This window comes from Nicotiana attenuata, chromosome 3, assembly GCF_001879085.1.
Source record: "Nicotiana attenuata strain UT chromosome 3, NIATTr2, whole genome shotgun sequence".
NCBI classification, from domain to species: domain Eukaryota; kingdom Viridiplantae; phylum Streptophyta; class Magnoliopsida; order Solanales; family Solanaceae; genus Nicotiana; species Nicotiana attenuata.
In genome coordinates, this window is record NC_031991.1 from 57381376 (window position 1) to 57397825 (window position 16450).

A 16450-nucleotide genomic window follows, 5' to 3' on the forward strand; every position below is an offset into this window, starting at 1 on the left:
TATATATATATATATATATAATTTCAGGTGAATCAAACAGAATATGGTCCAAATTGTGATTGACTTGTTGCTTTGCTATGTTATGATTTTGTGCAGTAGTGGCAGTGTTATCTTACATTTTCTAAAGAAGGATGGCTCTTTCTTGGGACTAATAAAGATGGAAGAGAAGTGAGGATTTATGAGTATTTGGATGAACTCAGCACAGATTTGGCAGATTATATTGCAGAATTATCAGAGGCTTCTGTGAAGGAGAGAGGTGTATTTGCTGTTGCTTTCTCGGGTGGTTCCCTCATCAGCTTGATGGGGTATGTAAGTGTGTTGTATTTTACTTTTTCAAAAAAAAATTTGTTTCCCTTTATATATAAGGTATTGAATTTGTTTTTGTAATCCTGGGAAGCAGAAAACTATGTGAAGCTCCTTACAGCAAAACTGTTGATTGGGCGAAGTGGTATATTTTTTGGGTGGACGAGCGTGTGGTTGCGAAAAATCATGCTGATAGTAATTACAAGCTAGCCAAAGACGGACTTTTGTCGAAGGTAGAAAACTCAAATTTTACTTGATCATCTTGCGTACTGTTTTGATCTACTGTTAGTGGGATTGTTCATACGAACCTTAGCTGTAAGATGGCTCTCTCTATTTTGCATTGCGATCCATGATTACATATACCTTTCTCAAGAAATCTTTAAGACAGACATCAACTGAAGTAGTTCTCTTTTGGGTTGATTCAGTTCATCGTAAAGATACAATAATCTTTCAGCTCTAAAACACAGATATGGCGCATCTCAAATATGCAAGGGAAGCTCCAGGCTGTTGTAATTACTACTTTTTGGCTAACCATCATGTTAAACACCGGCTATAACTTATATGTAATTGTTGATATTAGTTTTCATACCATGTCGCTTGTGTTCATCTTATATAGAAGTGAGGATGTTCTTTCTTCTTTCTTCCTTACTTTTTTCGTGGGGTGGAGTGGGGGGAGGGTGAGAAGGGGAGCAGCCATTTTTGAGGGTGTGTTAGGAACATTGACAAGCAATAATGCTACAGTCAAGCATGGCTATTGTTGGTATTGTAGCTGCAGCCAGAAATTAAGGTGTGCTGCAACGTATTTCTTTGATCAGTGCTTTTCCTTGACGCCCATCAATGTTTTGAGCTTGCAATTTTGCATAGTATGGGATAGTGGGGGTGGGGAGGTTAGAATTTGCATGGCGAGGAGATCTTGCAGAAAGAAAATGAATCAGGATCTCTAAGCTGCAGTATCTGATCGTTGAGGGCTGGATGTGGTAGATAGCCATGTATAGTAATATTCCCGTGAATATGGGGAATTGTTTCATTTTTCATTTTTTTCCTGAGGCAAGATGATGTAGAGGTTCAAAAAAATTTGAATCCAGATCTTTGATGTCTCTAGGTATTCTACCGATAATCTGTTACTCTCTAGTTAATTTACTTTGAACTATTGTAGTGAACCAGGTATATTTGGTGTTTATATATGGAAGGGGAACCTTGGCATAACTGGAAAAGTTGCTGCCATGTGACCAGGAGGTCACGGGTTTGAGCCGTGGAAACAGCCTCTTGCAGGAATGCAGGGTAAGGCTGCGTACAATAGACCCTTGTGGTCCGGCCCTTCCCGGGACCCCGCGCATAGTGGGAGCTTAGTGCACCGGGCTGCCCTTTTGTTGCTTAGAGGTGGTGACGTCTATGGATCTAAGTGCCTTATGTTTGAAATCTGTAGCTATTTCTTTCGAACTGAATGCACTGCGCCAACTGAGGATGCGTATAAAGCTGAATTCAGGTAGTGCTGATAGATGGATGAGTATTGTATGTGAACATAGTGATCTGTTAAGTCATACAAGAGAATCTTCTTGAAAATGTTCAATTGTAATCGCTCACTATGGGCTCTCAGGAATCCCGAGTTGGTTAATACTAACTTGAGGTCCTATTAAGACCATCCACCTGACTGCTGGCGTGAAGAGATCGATTTATGTATTGGTGATACCAAAGCGAGTGATGTTCAGAGCTAAACGGAGAAGGGAGGGTTTTTTGTTATTTTACTTTTTATTTTTATTTCTTTCTTGATTTATAAAACAATTTCAAGAAAAACTTCTCTGCATTACAAGCAAAATCTCTCTGCAAATGCTGGGTTTAACAAATGCTGATTGTTTCCAGCATAAAGATTGACATAATGATATTTGGTAACTTCTATAGTTTTCTTTGCTAGAGTTGCGAACGCAGACTTACACTGGAAACATGGTGGCCTTGGTGTCTCAAATCATATTTATTCAACAGTATCTGCAAATCTGCTAAATATCTTCTTTGATCAATGGGTTGGCATTAGAACCACCACCTATGACAAGATCCATGTTTTAGCAATTGTATTCCATCTCTTCATTTTGTTGTTGTTCTTGTGTTTCCCCTAGAATTTGCGAGGGAAATGGATGTTCTTATAGTATGAATTCAATAGGTATAACTTTGAGTTTTGCTTCTCAGTGCGGGAGGAGAACTGGTACTTCAGTTCCCAAATTCTTCATCCTAGGTATTCTCTCAATTACCAGAAATACGACTGTACCATCTTAGTAGATACAAACGCTAGTTAGCTCTTTCGAAGTTACAGCATCTTCCATTTTTTCATTTCCCCCCCCCCTACCCCCCCCCCCCCGGCATTTAAAAGGGAAGTGGAAGAAAATAAGGAAAAAGAAAACAGGAAGGTTGAGCTGAATGCGTAGATTTGAAATGCTGTCTTGTACCATGTAGCTGAATTTCATTAGTGAAATTTTCTTCCAAGTCTGAAGGGCTTCCGAATTTGATTTTTGGTACTGATCTTACTTTCCAGATTTTTGCATTTCTCAGCTGGACTGTGCTTTTATCTTTCAGGTGCCTATTGTTCCAAGCCATGTACATTCCATTAACGACACGGTCTCAGCAGAGAAAGCTGCCGAAGACTATGAGTTTGTTATTAGACAGCTCGTGAGAACTCGTGTAATCAGCGTTTCTGACATCAGCGACTGCCCCAAGTTTGACCTCATCCTTCTAGGAATGGGACCAGATGGACATGTCGCGTCTCTTTTTCCTAATCACTCCATACTTGATGAGAATGAAGAGTGGGTAACTTTTCTCACCGACTCACCCAAGCCTCCTCCAGAGAGGATTACTTTCACCTTGCCTGTTATCAACTCTGCATCCAATGTATCTATAGTTGTAACTGGAAGCAGCAAAGCAGAGGCTGTGCATTCGGCTATTGATGATATTGGACCTGACTTTCCGACGCTGCCTGCAAAAATGGTCCAGCCAACTAAAGGGAATTTGGTTTGGTTTCTAGACAAGGCAGCTGCCTCAAAACTTGACAGCGCAAAATTTTCAGAGTAGAAGGACCAGGCTTTTAAATGTGTATGATTGTGTATTTAGGAAAGGCATATGCAACTTAGTTCATTCTCATCTTTTATCAAGTCTTATATTTTGATCTTACCTTTTTTTTCCCAAAATTTTTGATACCTTTTCCTGTTTGAGAAGAAATATAGGAACTTTTTCTTCTGTTGGATTAGGTATCTTCCACCTGCAGTCCTCTCTTCTGAGGTGGGTTTTGAGAAGTGTGGTTATCTTTTTGTTGGGGAAGATGGCAATAAAATTGGATCCTTATATAGAAATCTAAATGTCCTTTTAAAAATTAGCTAGTTTGTTTTCAGCTCTTTCACATCAGTTACCTTGAAATAAAATTTTGATACATATAGTTAATGGCAGAACATTCATCATTAACAATTTTAGTGTAGATAAGTGGAGGTCCAATGTAAATTAATATGACAAAAAACACTAGGTGATATCTTCTCATCCGCCTAACCTTGGCAGACAAAATTATCCGGTACTTACGTAGCTGGTAAAGTTAGATGCTATGTGACCAGAAGGTTACGGGTTCGAGCCGTAGAAACATACTCTTGCAGAAATACAGGGTAAGGCTGCGGGCAACAGACCTTTGTGGTCCGGTCCTTTTTCGGATCCTGCACAAAGCGGGAACTTAGCGCACCGGGCTGCCTTTTTTTGTGTGTGTTTCGAGGAGAAACTTTTTCTTTAGAGAAACTGAGTTTTAAGAGAACTAAATGGTTCAAACTCTAACAAGTGCATGCATTAATAACAAAAATGAGATGAAATGATATTGGTCTATGATACACAGAATGCAAAGCCTATTATGCTAGTAAAAAATCTAAATTTCTCCAATATGTCAAAAAAATAGTACAAATGTTACACTAAAAGCAAAGCAATCAAGAAAGCCCAAGGAAAATGGACTTGGTGATGCTGTCTTCCCCTCTTGTATGATTTCTCTGATACCATCTTGTGCTAAAACTCCAAAAATTCGTGTACAAGCAGTTACAGCTACAATCACAGTGATGCCCCAAAGAATCATTTCCAACACCAAAACTTTCAACTTTCCGATGGAAAAAGGGCATCTCACATAAGCATAATCGGCTACAAGCATATACACCATCAACTTACAGGCACGAGTGTTCTGTATTCCCTCTCTGTTACTGACTTTATACCATGGTCGTCTGGGACCACATCGTCTTCCATACCTTCTTTGGGAGGATACCCTAATCTTCTTGCCTGTAGCCATTGATCTACTACGCCACAGCTAATAACATACTTTAAAGTTCGTTCCAAGTACCCTTTGTCGGTCATCAGATGAGGCTGAACTGTCAGCATTCTGATGATACCTGAACCAAAAGTTGCCACAGAAATTAAGTTGCGGAGCACCAAAAAAACGAAAATTGGATATTTCAGGTGTAAATATTTTACAAAACAGGTAATGATACTTTTTTTAGGTAATAGTTGAGCACTAATAATGAGAATTTGATCGAACAGCTAAAGATATCTGTTGGCCTGCAAAACTTGGACGGATAACATCACTGTTCAGATGTGACATGACTTCACTCAATATTTATTGTTCCCTTACTGCTATCTCTAGATCCAAAGTTAAGTAAATATATCCAATTTGTATAAATATTGCAGGGATAAGTGAAAAGGCATAAATGCATCACATAGCAGAGTAAAAAAAAAATTGGCAGCCCCGTGCATTAAGCTCCCACTATGCGCAGGGTCCGGGGAGGGCCGGACCACAAGGGTCTATTATCGTCTCTAATGAGCAAACTTCTAAAGAAACTGACTTATGAATATACAGAAGGTGGTCATTCTTTTACCTGCAATAATGCCATCTCCAGATGCAGACATATCAGAAGTATAAGGGGTCAGAGGCACATCTTCCAGCCCAAGAACAGCACCATTATGCTCCTTGGTGTAGTAATGAATCTTAGAAGTCCCGTTAGTCACGAACAAAACCTTTAGATTTTCATGCCAAAGTGGAGCAATTACTTCCGGTGGATAGTGAGTGAACTTAGACCTGTCATTATCCTTGGTGTCAAACCTCTCGGACGGTTTTATTCCACAGAGAAACTCTAACTCCTGTTTCGTAACCTCTATGATATCTGCAAGATCCCATGCTTGCTGTATGAATGTCGTCGCTTTATCACCGGATTCCCATAGCGGAAATGGAAGGTTGACATCATAAAAGACAACCCCTCCCAGCTTCTTCGAAATCTTTGTTGCTCGTAATGTGGTTAATCTCATATTTGGGTCAAGCAATGAGAATGTATTGAAGTAAAACATTTTTGCCTGTGTGACACATTAGAGTGAATGGAAACAACTTCAGCACTAACAGAACATACAAAATGAATTCAAACAAATAAAGTAACATGTAATTTTTTTTTCAGATTCTCACCTCCTTAAGGACATCTATATTGATCTCAGACTTCAATAGAGAATCCTCAGCAGATGGTTTGGTGGTAGTCATCCTCAAGCCCCCTCTCTTACCTATTTTCATATGTGTAATGGCAGTTGCTTTTTTTACTGTCAAGGCGAACTGATCGCGTTTGAACTTTGTTAATATTCATAAAATATACCAAGGACTGACCGAAATCGTCATCGCCATGTTTCCCCATGAAGGCAACTTTACCGCCCAAGCTCGCAAGAACCACGGCAACATTACTCGAACATCTTTCATTCTTTCATGCCATTCGTGGTCTACAAGCCGATTGGATGGCCTCCCTGAAGGAACAAACGCATGCTGTGCGGCACCAAAGCAACACACAAGAGGTGGCGATGAGAAGCTAATATCCTCTCCACCATCAAAGTCCAGTTCTTCCTCACTATCGGCATCAACGTTTGCAACGTGTGGCTCTTCTTCAATATCACTAATTTCTGTCTGGCTACCTTCATCCTCTAAATCATTAACCTTCTTTCTCCTCCGCCTTGTGACCTTCTGAGCTGGTTCTTTCTCAAGGCTACTAGAGCTAGAAGCAGCTGTAAAATTATGCATAAAGAGATTTGCAATTTAAACTTCTAAACTTAAGAAATGTAAAGTAAGCACAAATGCTCAATGATGAGGAAGTTTTTAAGTCTTTGATATAGAGATTTTACCTTTCTTTGAAGTTCGTTTTCGTATTTCCACGGAACCTTCACTTGACCCAGAAGTTGGTAAGACTTCCTCATCTGTGACATTGCCCTCCACATCTGACATGGAATCCTCAAATGTAATCTCCACTCTCTTTTTTCTTCCGAGTTCGTCGGGTTTTCTCCGGTTTTGCACTTGATTCTGGTTCTGTTACAGCTTCCGCATCAGTGACATTACCCTCCGCATCGGATAGGGAATCACCAAATGAACTCTTCACTATCTCTTTTTTCTTTCGGGTTCGTCTCTGGGTTTTTTGGGTTCCTCAGTTGATTGTGAATTATTTTTGGCTTCCTCAACATTCATGGGATCATCATTTGAAGTCTCGACTACTTTCTTTCTCCTAGCCATAACCAGAGCTCGTTTTGATATCTGTACAGTCTTTTTTCCAGCACCAAACACCTCTGTCTTCGATAACTCCTTGGCTATAGCCTCTGGAGTTCTTTCTTTAGAGACTGCCATAAGAATCCATTTGTTTTTAAGTCCAAGATCTCGAAGCTGCATTACTTTCATATTTGGGTAAAAGTTCCAATTCAGATACTGCCTGCATATTAGAAAAACACAGAACCTTAGTTTTCTTTCTCCTGTTTGAAACATATTTCAGCAACAGAAAATCCAATATGCATAAAGAAAAAGCAAAGACATTGAATCTCTATTTGATGCTCATATTAGAATCAAGAAAAACACCATCTTTGCATGCTGATTCATCTTTTTAATTAAAGTCCGCAACTTTAAAGACACTGCACTTGTTCTGGTTTTCGATGAGTGAATGATTTTATTCTGGATGAACTCCAACTATGCACTATCAAAAAAGCACGAAGTGCACTCGGCTAGTTACCTACAAGTAACCAAAAGAAGAACTCTACCAGTGAAGCCATCCTCGAGCTGAGGCGAGGTTAGAATTTGAAATTTATGGGTTTAGGATTCTAATCCTTTTAAGTTAGTAGGTTTTAAATTAATAATTTCTAATTTAATAGATTTCTTAAGACAAATACAGGGTTTAGACCAAAGCTACTGGGTTCCGCCGAACCCATAACTCATATTCTAGCTCCGCCCATGTTTATGCATTAATCAAAACAATATAGAACAACAACAGTAGCTATGCCTAAGTCCTAAACAAGTTGGAATCGGCTATATGAATCCTCATTGACCATGTTTTTTGTTATATAATGAATCTTCAAATACAGATAATAATCAAAATCATATAGAAAATGGAACAAATTAAACTTGCCCTGAAACTAAGGGGTCGTTTGGTAGGTTGTATAAGAATAATGCGGAATAAGGTGTATTAGTAATGTGTGGATTAGTAATGCATGGGTTAGTAATACAAGCATTAGTTATGCAGATATTATTTCTTATCTACTGTTTGGTGTGGTGTATTAAAATTATAACGCATTGCATAATTTTTAAGAAAAATAGTTGTTTACAAAAATGCCCTCCATATTCTCTAGCTTTTAAGGTACTTTAAGGACAATTTTGTCTTTAACCATACTAATGCATGCATTAATAGCCTTGGTATTACTAATGCCATGGTTTTCTATGCATTACTTATGCATAGGATAATACCAAGTATGATGTATAACTAATACAAGTGAAAAAATGTACCAAACAAGGTATTAGTAATGCATAGAGCTAATGCTTGCATTATTTTTTCTAATACCTCCAACCAAACGACCCCTAATAGTATATGAAAGTACGGACACAGAAATTCAACTTTAATTCTAATTTTCACCACAACATAACGTTATCCACACACAAGGTAGGTGCAAAGGTGACAACTTCACAATTTATATGCTAACTGTCTGTTTCTGGTATCATTTTCTTCACAAGGTAAAGCAGATGAAACAAAGCAGATAAAAAATAAACATATGAAAAGAGACTAATGAATTATGGAAAAGAACCTGAGGAGAGTAGAAAAGAAGCTGAAAGAGTGAGCAGCCATAGCAAGAAGAACATAAAGTTACAATCTTTACAACCCAACAATGGGGATTTGAGGTTTTAGACCTTCAAGTTCAAGGAACTGGATGAGGAGGGGGTTTTGGGATTTGGGTTTTTGAGGGAATTACAGAATTATTTTTTCTTTTCTTTCATATTTTAATTATTTAATTATTTTCTGAAGAAATTATTCATAGTGATTAGTACTCCTTCTATCTAGTTTTTTTTATGTAGAAGGCAAAAAAAAAATTTAAAAGTTATGATCTAAAATAAATCATAAATAGTCGAACACTCATATTGTTCACCCAAAAATTATATTGTATAGATAGGTAAAAAGAAATTATTATATACATTATATATTGAATTGCTTTGATTTATTTGTGTGTTTATTTTTTTATATTTGACTCTTCCTAATGAAAAATCTAGTTTCGTCAAAAAGGTATTTTGGTACATAAAGTATCTCGTATTCGTATCGCACCCCAAGAGATATGGTGTAACAATATACCCTAATGTAAGCATCAACGGTTTTGTCACTTATTTTAAATTATTTTATTAAAGTAAAAAAAATAATTTTAAAGTTAACATATTTTGAAATATAAAAAACTGACATTCTTTTGGACTGAAAAAAAAAAATTATTCACATAAATTGAAATAAAGGGAGTACTAGCTTAAAGTCTTTGTCTTTAAACCCATGCTCTAAAGACAAACTTTTGATGACTAAAATGACCCTAGTGTACTCCACAATTTACCAAATTGCCACTAGGTATGTTTTCTGCAGAGTCCAGAACCGAAATGTGATTCTTTTGGACTCAAAACACTTTTTTGAGTGTAAAAAAAAATTACCATTCTATATAAAATGCGGTTATGAACGACGTTTTACCTTAACGTGGACGTTAAGGTAAAACACGGTTCATAACCGCGTTTTATATAAAACGCAGCTGAATACCGCGCTTTACTGGAAGCTGAAAAGACAGCTATATAAAGCGCGGTTCATTACCGCGTTTTATATAGAACGTAGTAAGAAACCGCGTTTTACCTATATATGTATCGTCCCCTTCCCTTTCCCCCACGTTTCTGGACAAAACCAAAATCCCCATTTTTTAAAAAACGAACAGCGCCCCCCCCCCCCTCCCCCAATTAACTCGATAAAAAATTCGAGTGGACCCCACCCGTCCCACAAAAACTAATCAAAGTTAGTCCCACATCCTAGCCAAGCCTTCTATTGTTGTGGGTTGCTTGTTTCGGAGTTAAATTTTAAATCTTCAACTTTCCAAAGAACATGATTCGAGGTATTCCGATGTAGTTTATGTCCAAACTCGTATAAATAATGCATATTAGTTGTATTGAATGTGTTGTATGTTGTTTTGTATTATTTTTGCGATTAAATTGGTATGTTATTTTTATCCGGACTAAGATATTAATGTTGTAAAAAAATATGTAAAAATTGTGAAATCATTATTATTTGTTAATAAAAATGTTAATAAATTATTATTACTGTTTTATATGTATTTATGTGATTACATGTATTTGTTGTATTTTATCTGGTTTAAATTATTTATTTGCTTAAAGACTAGTAATATAGTGCCTTTTACGGTAGTAAAATGTAATGCTTTTTAGCGTAGTAAAATGTAGTGCCTTTTAGCGTAGTATAATGTATTACCTTTTAGCGTAGTAAAATGTATTGCCTTTTAGCGTAGTTTCCCTGTAGTTTAAGTATCTCTTATACTCAAAAATACGTCAAAATAACTGATAGATCAAACACAAATTCTGTCCAATTATAGTCAACATATAATTGGTGCTACTGGGCCGCAAATAACGAGCCTGGAACCCATATATGAATATTTAATAATATTGTATAATTATTAAAATTAATTATTTAATTTACAAACAAACATATATAATTATAAAACTAACATGTAAAATAATAAAATTAAAACATAGAAGAATTCAGGATAAATTGGTGCTACTGGCCGCAAATATGAACCTGGAACCCATATGTGAATATTTAATTATAAAAATTAATTATTTAATTTACAAACAAACATATAAAATTATAAAACTAACACATAGAAGAATTCTGGATAAATTGGTGCTACTGGACCGCATACATCGAGCTTGGAACCCATATGTGAATATTTAATTATAAAAATTAATTATTTAATTTACAAACAAACATATAAAATTATAAAACTAACACATAGAATAATTTAAGATATCGTAGTGCTACTAGGCCGCAAATATCGGGCCTGTAACCCATGTGTGAATATTTATTTATAAAATTTTATTATTTAATTTACAAACTAACATATAACATTATAATAAAACTAACACATAGAAGAATTTAGGATATCTTGGTGCTACTGGGCCGTAAATATAGAGCCTGGAACCCATATGTGAATTTTTGTTTATAAAACTTTATTATTTAATTTACAAACTAACATATAAAATTATAATAAAACTAACACATAAAAGAATTTAGGATATATTGGTGCTACTGGGCCTCAAATATCGAGCCTGGAACCCTTATGTTTTAAACTTCATAATTAAATATTGAATAATTATAAAATTTAATTATTTAATTTACAAACAAACATATAAAATTATAAAACTAACATGTAATTAATATTGTTTAATTTACAGCAGACGACATGGAGGTGCCGCCTATTCATCCCGAACCTTCTAGCGATGAGCTACTCTCGTTACAAGGCGACCATAGGTCCGCACACATATGGGAGGGTGAGTTACTGACCCAGACTCTCCGCGCCAAGAGAGTGGACGACATGTGGGACTTTCTACATGACAGAGTTCTCCATGATCGTGTAGTCACACGTTTGTGAGTGACCGCTTTCTACATGATTTTGGAGATCGGGCGACTGCAGCTCAATTGGTCATTGGTCACGGCTCTGATAGAGCGGTGGCGACCGGAGACGCACACATTCCACCTGCTCATTGGTGAGGCCACCATCACACTACAGGACGTGGAGGTTTTATATGGGCTGCCCGTTTGATGGACTGCCCGTTGCTCTCCCGCCTGGCATGAGAGAGATGACACGTGTGCAGTACCTGGACATGCTGCAGCAGCTCACTGCTTTCCGGCCAGAGGATGAGAATGTACTGCATGGGACCAGTCATTTTTCGCTGACGACTATTCGACAGTGGTTGGAGGCATTGCATCCTGAGATCAATGGCGATATACCGGATTATCATGTTGATCGGTATACGAGGTTGCTGCTACTCCTTATGTTTGGAGGGGTCTTGTTCCCTAACACTTCGGAGAACCTAGTTAGCTTGAGATTTCTTCATCATCTTGAGCGGCTAGATCATTTACCCAGTACAGCTGGGGCTCTACTGTTCTCGCCTACTTGTACATGCATATGTGCCGGGCGAGCTTGGGCACCCAGAGTGACGTTGCTAAATTTTTGCCACTACTACAGGTGACAACATATTCGAATACTCTATTCATTTTAACATACCTAGTAAAAATATATCTTAAATTTTACGTCAACTTTTTATGTTAGGTTTGGGCCTGGGAGCGGTTCCTGCAGTTGCATCCACCTCTACCACCATTAGATCCGGGTGTACCATCGGAATTGCTCCCTCTAGCTAGGAGGTGGGTTCTCTGGCGGGGATATATGCGCGAGTACGAGGCTCGGCATAATCTCTCCTTGTTAAGGGATATATTGGATTTGCTGGATGGCGCACAGGTAAATATATATCTAAGTTTACTTGTAATACACTCTAAACACAAGTTGCATATACTGACGTTTTCTGTTCTTACTTAATAGTTCATCTGGACGCCATACATCGACGAGTTGATAGCTGGCTTGCCCTGTTATTGCTCGGCCGGCCAACTTATGTGGGCCTCTTCCGTCCCGTTGTTCTGCCTTGATATTGTGGAGCATCATGCCACCGAGCAGGTACTTCGCCAGTTTGCCGCAGCTCGTACAGACGCAGTCCACCTGGGAGACCACACATTACCAGCGGGATGATGGTACCAGGGTGGACGACGTATTTTTGGCATGGCTACAGGACCAGATATTTAAACGGGACCGGCGAGCTGACCTGATTCTGCCCCCCCCCCCTTCACCGATACGACTGGAAACTGAGCATCATTACATGGGTTGGTACCGCGGTGTTACCCGACTTATCGTCGGGAATCCCGTTCATCGAGCTGGCGGTCGGTACGTTCCATACGCCGGGAGGCATGAGGCACTGGTATGTTATTTGGTATTCTTACTTATAAATGTTGTGCAGGCTATTGGCTTACATTTAGTCCACCAGTTGGGACTGCAGATGCAGCAGCACGCTGGCTATCCTGCGGTCGCTTTACAGGAGTATGGCCGGCAGGTTATAGAGTTGGCTGCCCGGACACTGCATCGAGCCAGAGAGGACGAGCACTTAGAGCATGTCCCTACTTATGTGGCGCCAGAGCACTACCATTAAGGTAGGCGCGTCCCACGAGCTAGGGGACGACGAGGCAGGGCTGTCCCACGAGACAGGGGTGCTCCACGAGGCAGGGCTGTCCCACGGGTTCGTGGGGGCAGACGAGGAGGTGGTCCCTAGCAAGGGGGCGTTGAGGAACCTATTCAGGCACCTGATGATGATTTTGGAGCTGATCTTCCGGGTGACCTCCATTAGCCAGACGAGCATCCCAGCAGCATGCCGTCGTACAACCTTCAGATGGCGTTCACTCCAGCCGCATCGCAGGTGATCCCGTCAGATCCATTGTTGATCACGGGCACGAGCCTTACCGGACATGATTGGGAGAAGATATTTTCAGGCCCATCGACCGCTGCTGAGGATCGGCCGACCCGAGATGTGGATGGTGGGCGCCGACCGAGTTATTGCTCATCGTCGACGGGTGGTGTGGATCTTTCGCATGAGCAGGTATGTTTGTATTACTATTAAATTTAAATATGTTTTTATCTCATTGATTCGCAATAAATAACTTTATAATTTTCTTATTAAGGCTTCATCCCAGCCCGTCACGGATGCCACTTTGTGCGATGCAGAGCAGGATGCGACGGATGCTTATATTCAGGAGCCCGACGAGACCATGGTAAGAAATTTTTTTTGACTTAACACGTACATTACTAATATATATTTTCATATACTGAGCTGACTAATTCTTTTGTAGGTTGCTGATGGACTGACGACCCCTTCTACCGATCCTGCCAGTACTACTGACGATCATGCTACAGCGCATCCTCAGATAAAGAGGCGACGCGATGAGGATGATCCTGATAGCGTATCGGGGCGGGATGGGATGCGCCTCAGGCCAGCGGCTGCATTGAAGCACACAGGCTGTGGGACACATTGATTTTCTTTAGCTGTATTTTATGTACGCTATGTAAATATTATTTTATGTAAATAATAATAACAATTTTTTTATGTTTTCATAATATGCGCATTATGTTTTTATTTCCCCGTTTTTTCTTTATTTCAACACCGCAACACAAACACAAACATAGAAGCTTAACATAACTTAAATTCAGTACAACTAATAAAAATACGTGACACGGGAAACATAAAGATAAACTACTACACTCAATAATACATGTCATTGTTTAGTCACGACCGCCTAGTATTCTCTGCTCCAACCACTTAAATTTTTCTTCCAACTTATTTTTTTCTTCTTCCACCTCTTTGAGTTTCTCCTTCAACTCCGCAACTTCTCGTTTGTATTCTCGTTCATAGGCCCACTGTTTTTTGGTCAAATCATGAAGATGCTGCAAAGATTGTTTGTAGCATTCCTGCTGACAGGGTTCTTCTATCCATACGTCAAAATTGCAAAAATTTCCGTTGTTGCCTCCAAGCCTGTTCACACATATCCAGTATTTGCGCCCAACTTGACCGTCATCCCAACGGTCGCCATCATACAACATTTGGCACATTGGTACATACAAGCGCTCAGACATTTGTTAAAGTGAGAAAAAAATCCTACTTTTATGGAAAGTTTTGCTATTTGTTATGGTTAAGCGCAGAAAATAAGTAGAATGCGCCCGTTATTTATAGGCCAGACAACACACAAAACGTAGTATTTAACCGCACTATATATATATATATATTCACACAAAACATAGTATTTAACCGTGCTATGCTTGGCGTGTTAAAGATTCTTTCTGATACGAAATAACTTTTTCGCAGTCGGATAGCTTTTCTGAACGACAAGACAACACACAAAACGTAGTATTTAACCGTGCTATATAAATTCACACAAAACATAGTATTTAACCGCGCTATGCTTGGAGTGTTAAAGATTCTTTCTGATACGAAGCAACTTTTTCGCAGTCAGGCAGATTTTCAGAACGACAAGACAACACACAAAACGTAGTATTTAACAGCGCTATATATATTCACACAAAACGTAGTATTTAACTGCGCTATACTTGGAGTGTTAAAGATTTTTTCTGAAACGAAACAGCTTTTTCGCAGTCGGGCAGCTTTTCAGATCGACATGACAACACACAAAATGTAGTATTTAACCGCGCTATATATATATATATTCACTTATTTGTCAAACATCTTCCTCCTCTGACAGTGTAGTTTTATAATAATTTTAGAGTGAAACTCGAAAGTGCACGTTAAAATTTTCCGTTTTTTAATCCAATACTATTTTTGATTACATGAACGGGAGGAGAAATTTATTAATTTACTCAACTAAAAAATTTTAAATATCAATAAGATGTAACAAGGCTGTGGAAATATAATTTTATTTGATACATCTTGCAACATAAACAAGTACAAACACTTATTACAAAAAACATTACGAAAACAAAACACTACGTGTATCCTTGATAGTTGGGTACATTAGACGAACTTGCACCAAGAGCTGGATTACCACCGCCACCCAAACCAGCTGAAGGACATTTATGACGGTCGTGTCCTGTTTGCGAGCATGTACCACATTTACGCGCATAAACGGTATCACCAATATCCATTTGGTTCCGTATACGCGTTCTCTTTTGCACATGTAGCTTGCGCAAATAGTCCTTGTTACACAGCATTTTAAATGGTTCCGGCAGCTAATAATGCTCAGCACCCAGTGGCTACAACTGCCCACTATATATGTTTACGTATGCAACAACATTGTATTGCCTATCAACATAGTTGGTTGCCCCTAAACCTGTTTGTTGAAAGCACTTCATGGCATGTGATGACGACATGTGGTAGATGGTCCTTTTCCCACATGAACACAACCTGCTGGCTTCATTTACGGTATGTAGATTTTCCCCCGGTGTTGACGGATAGCGGTGCGAACTTCAAAACACCCCGGTCGTGATCATACTGTAAATATGAATGCCAATGTGCTCGCCTCCTGTATTTCTCAAATCTTTTCATCGGTATTGGTATAAATTCAACACCCCTGTCCATCAATTCCAATGCACCTCTATGCCTTTCAACAAACCTCTCCGCCATCTGTTTGAATGTCATCCGGACCATGGTAGTGACAGGCAATTCGCGTGCAAACTTCAATAATCCGTTGAAAGACTCCAACACATTTGTAGTCAGGGTTCCCCATCGCCTGCCACCATCAGCATGCAATGTCCACTTGTGAAGTTCATGTCGCATCAACCAATTATAGGCTCTTTCGTCTAACTGTCGGATCGATTCCATGCGCCTCCTGAATTTGCACTGCTGATGATCAGTTGCAGCCATCCACATTAAATCATGCAGGTCCTTGTTGGGATATTTCTTCTGGAAATTGGCCTTCAGGTGCCTCACACAGTAACGGTGGTATGCATAGGGTTCCTGCCATTCAGGCAAATGCTCTACAGAACTTAATATACCACCACGCCGATCAGATATTAGACAAATACCTGAACTTTGTTTGACAACTTGCTGCTTCAAGTGGTTCAAAAATAACGTCCACGTCTCTTGGCTTTCATTGGCACAGATGGCAAAAGCTAGTGGAAATATTTGTCCATTGACATCTACTACAACGGCGATCAACAGCTTAATATCATACTTTCCATAGACATGAGTACCGTCTATGGAAATTACCGGATGGCAATGCATAAAACCATC

At 39.0% G+C, this 16450-nt stretch overlaps 1 protein-coding gene and 1 pseudogene across 1 annotated transcript; one reads left to right on the forward strand and one right to left on the reverse strand.

Moving 5' to 3' along the window:
- LOC109224394 (probable 6-phosphogluconolactonase 1) lies at positions 145-3638 on the forward strand (the record flags this gene model as incomplete). The annotated part of the gene is made up of 3 exons (XM_019388975.1): positions 145-305; positions 401-536; positions 2869-3638. Coding segments are annotated over 3 exons (789 nt in total), but the record flags the coding sequence as incomplete, so codon positions are not given.
- LOC109223814 lies at positions 4118-8525 on the reverse strand (annotated as a pseudogene).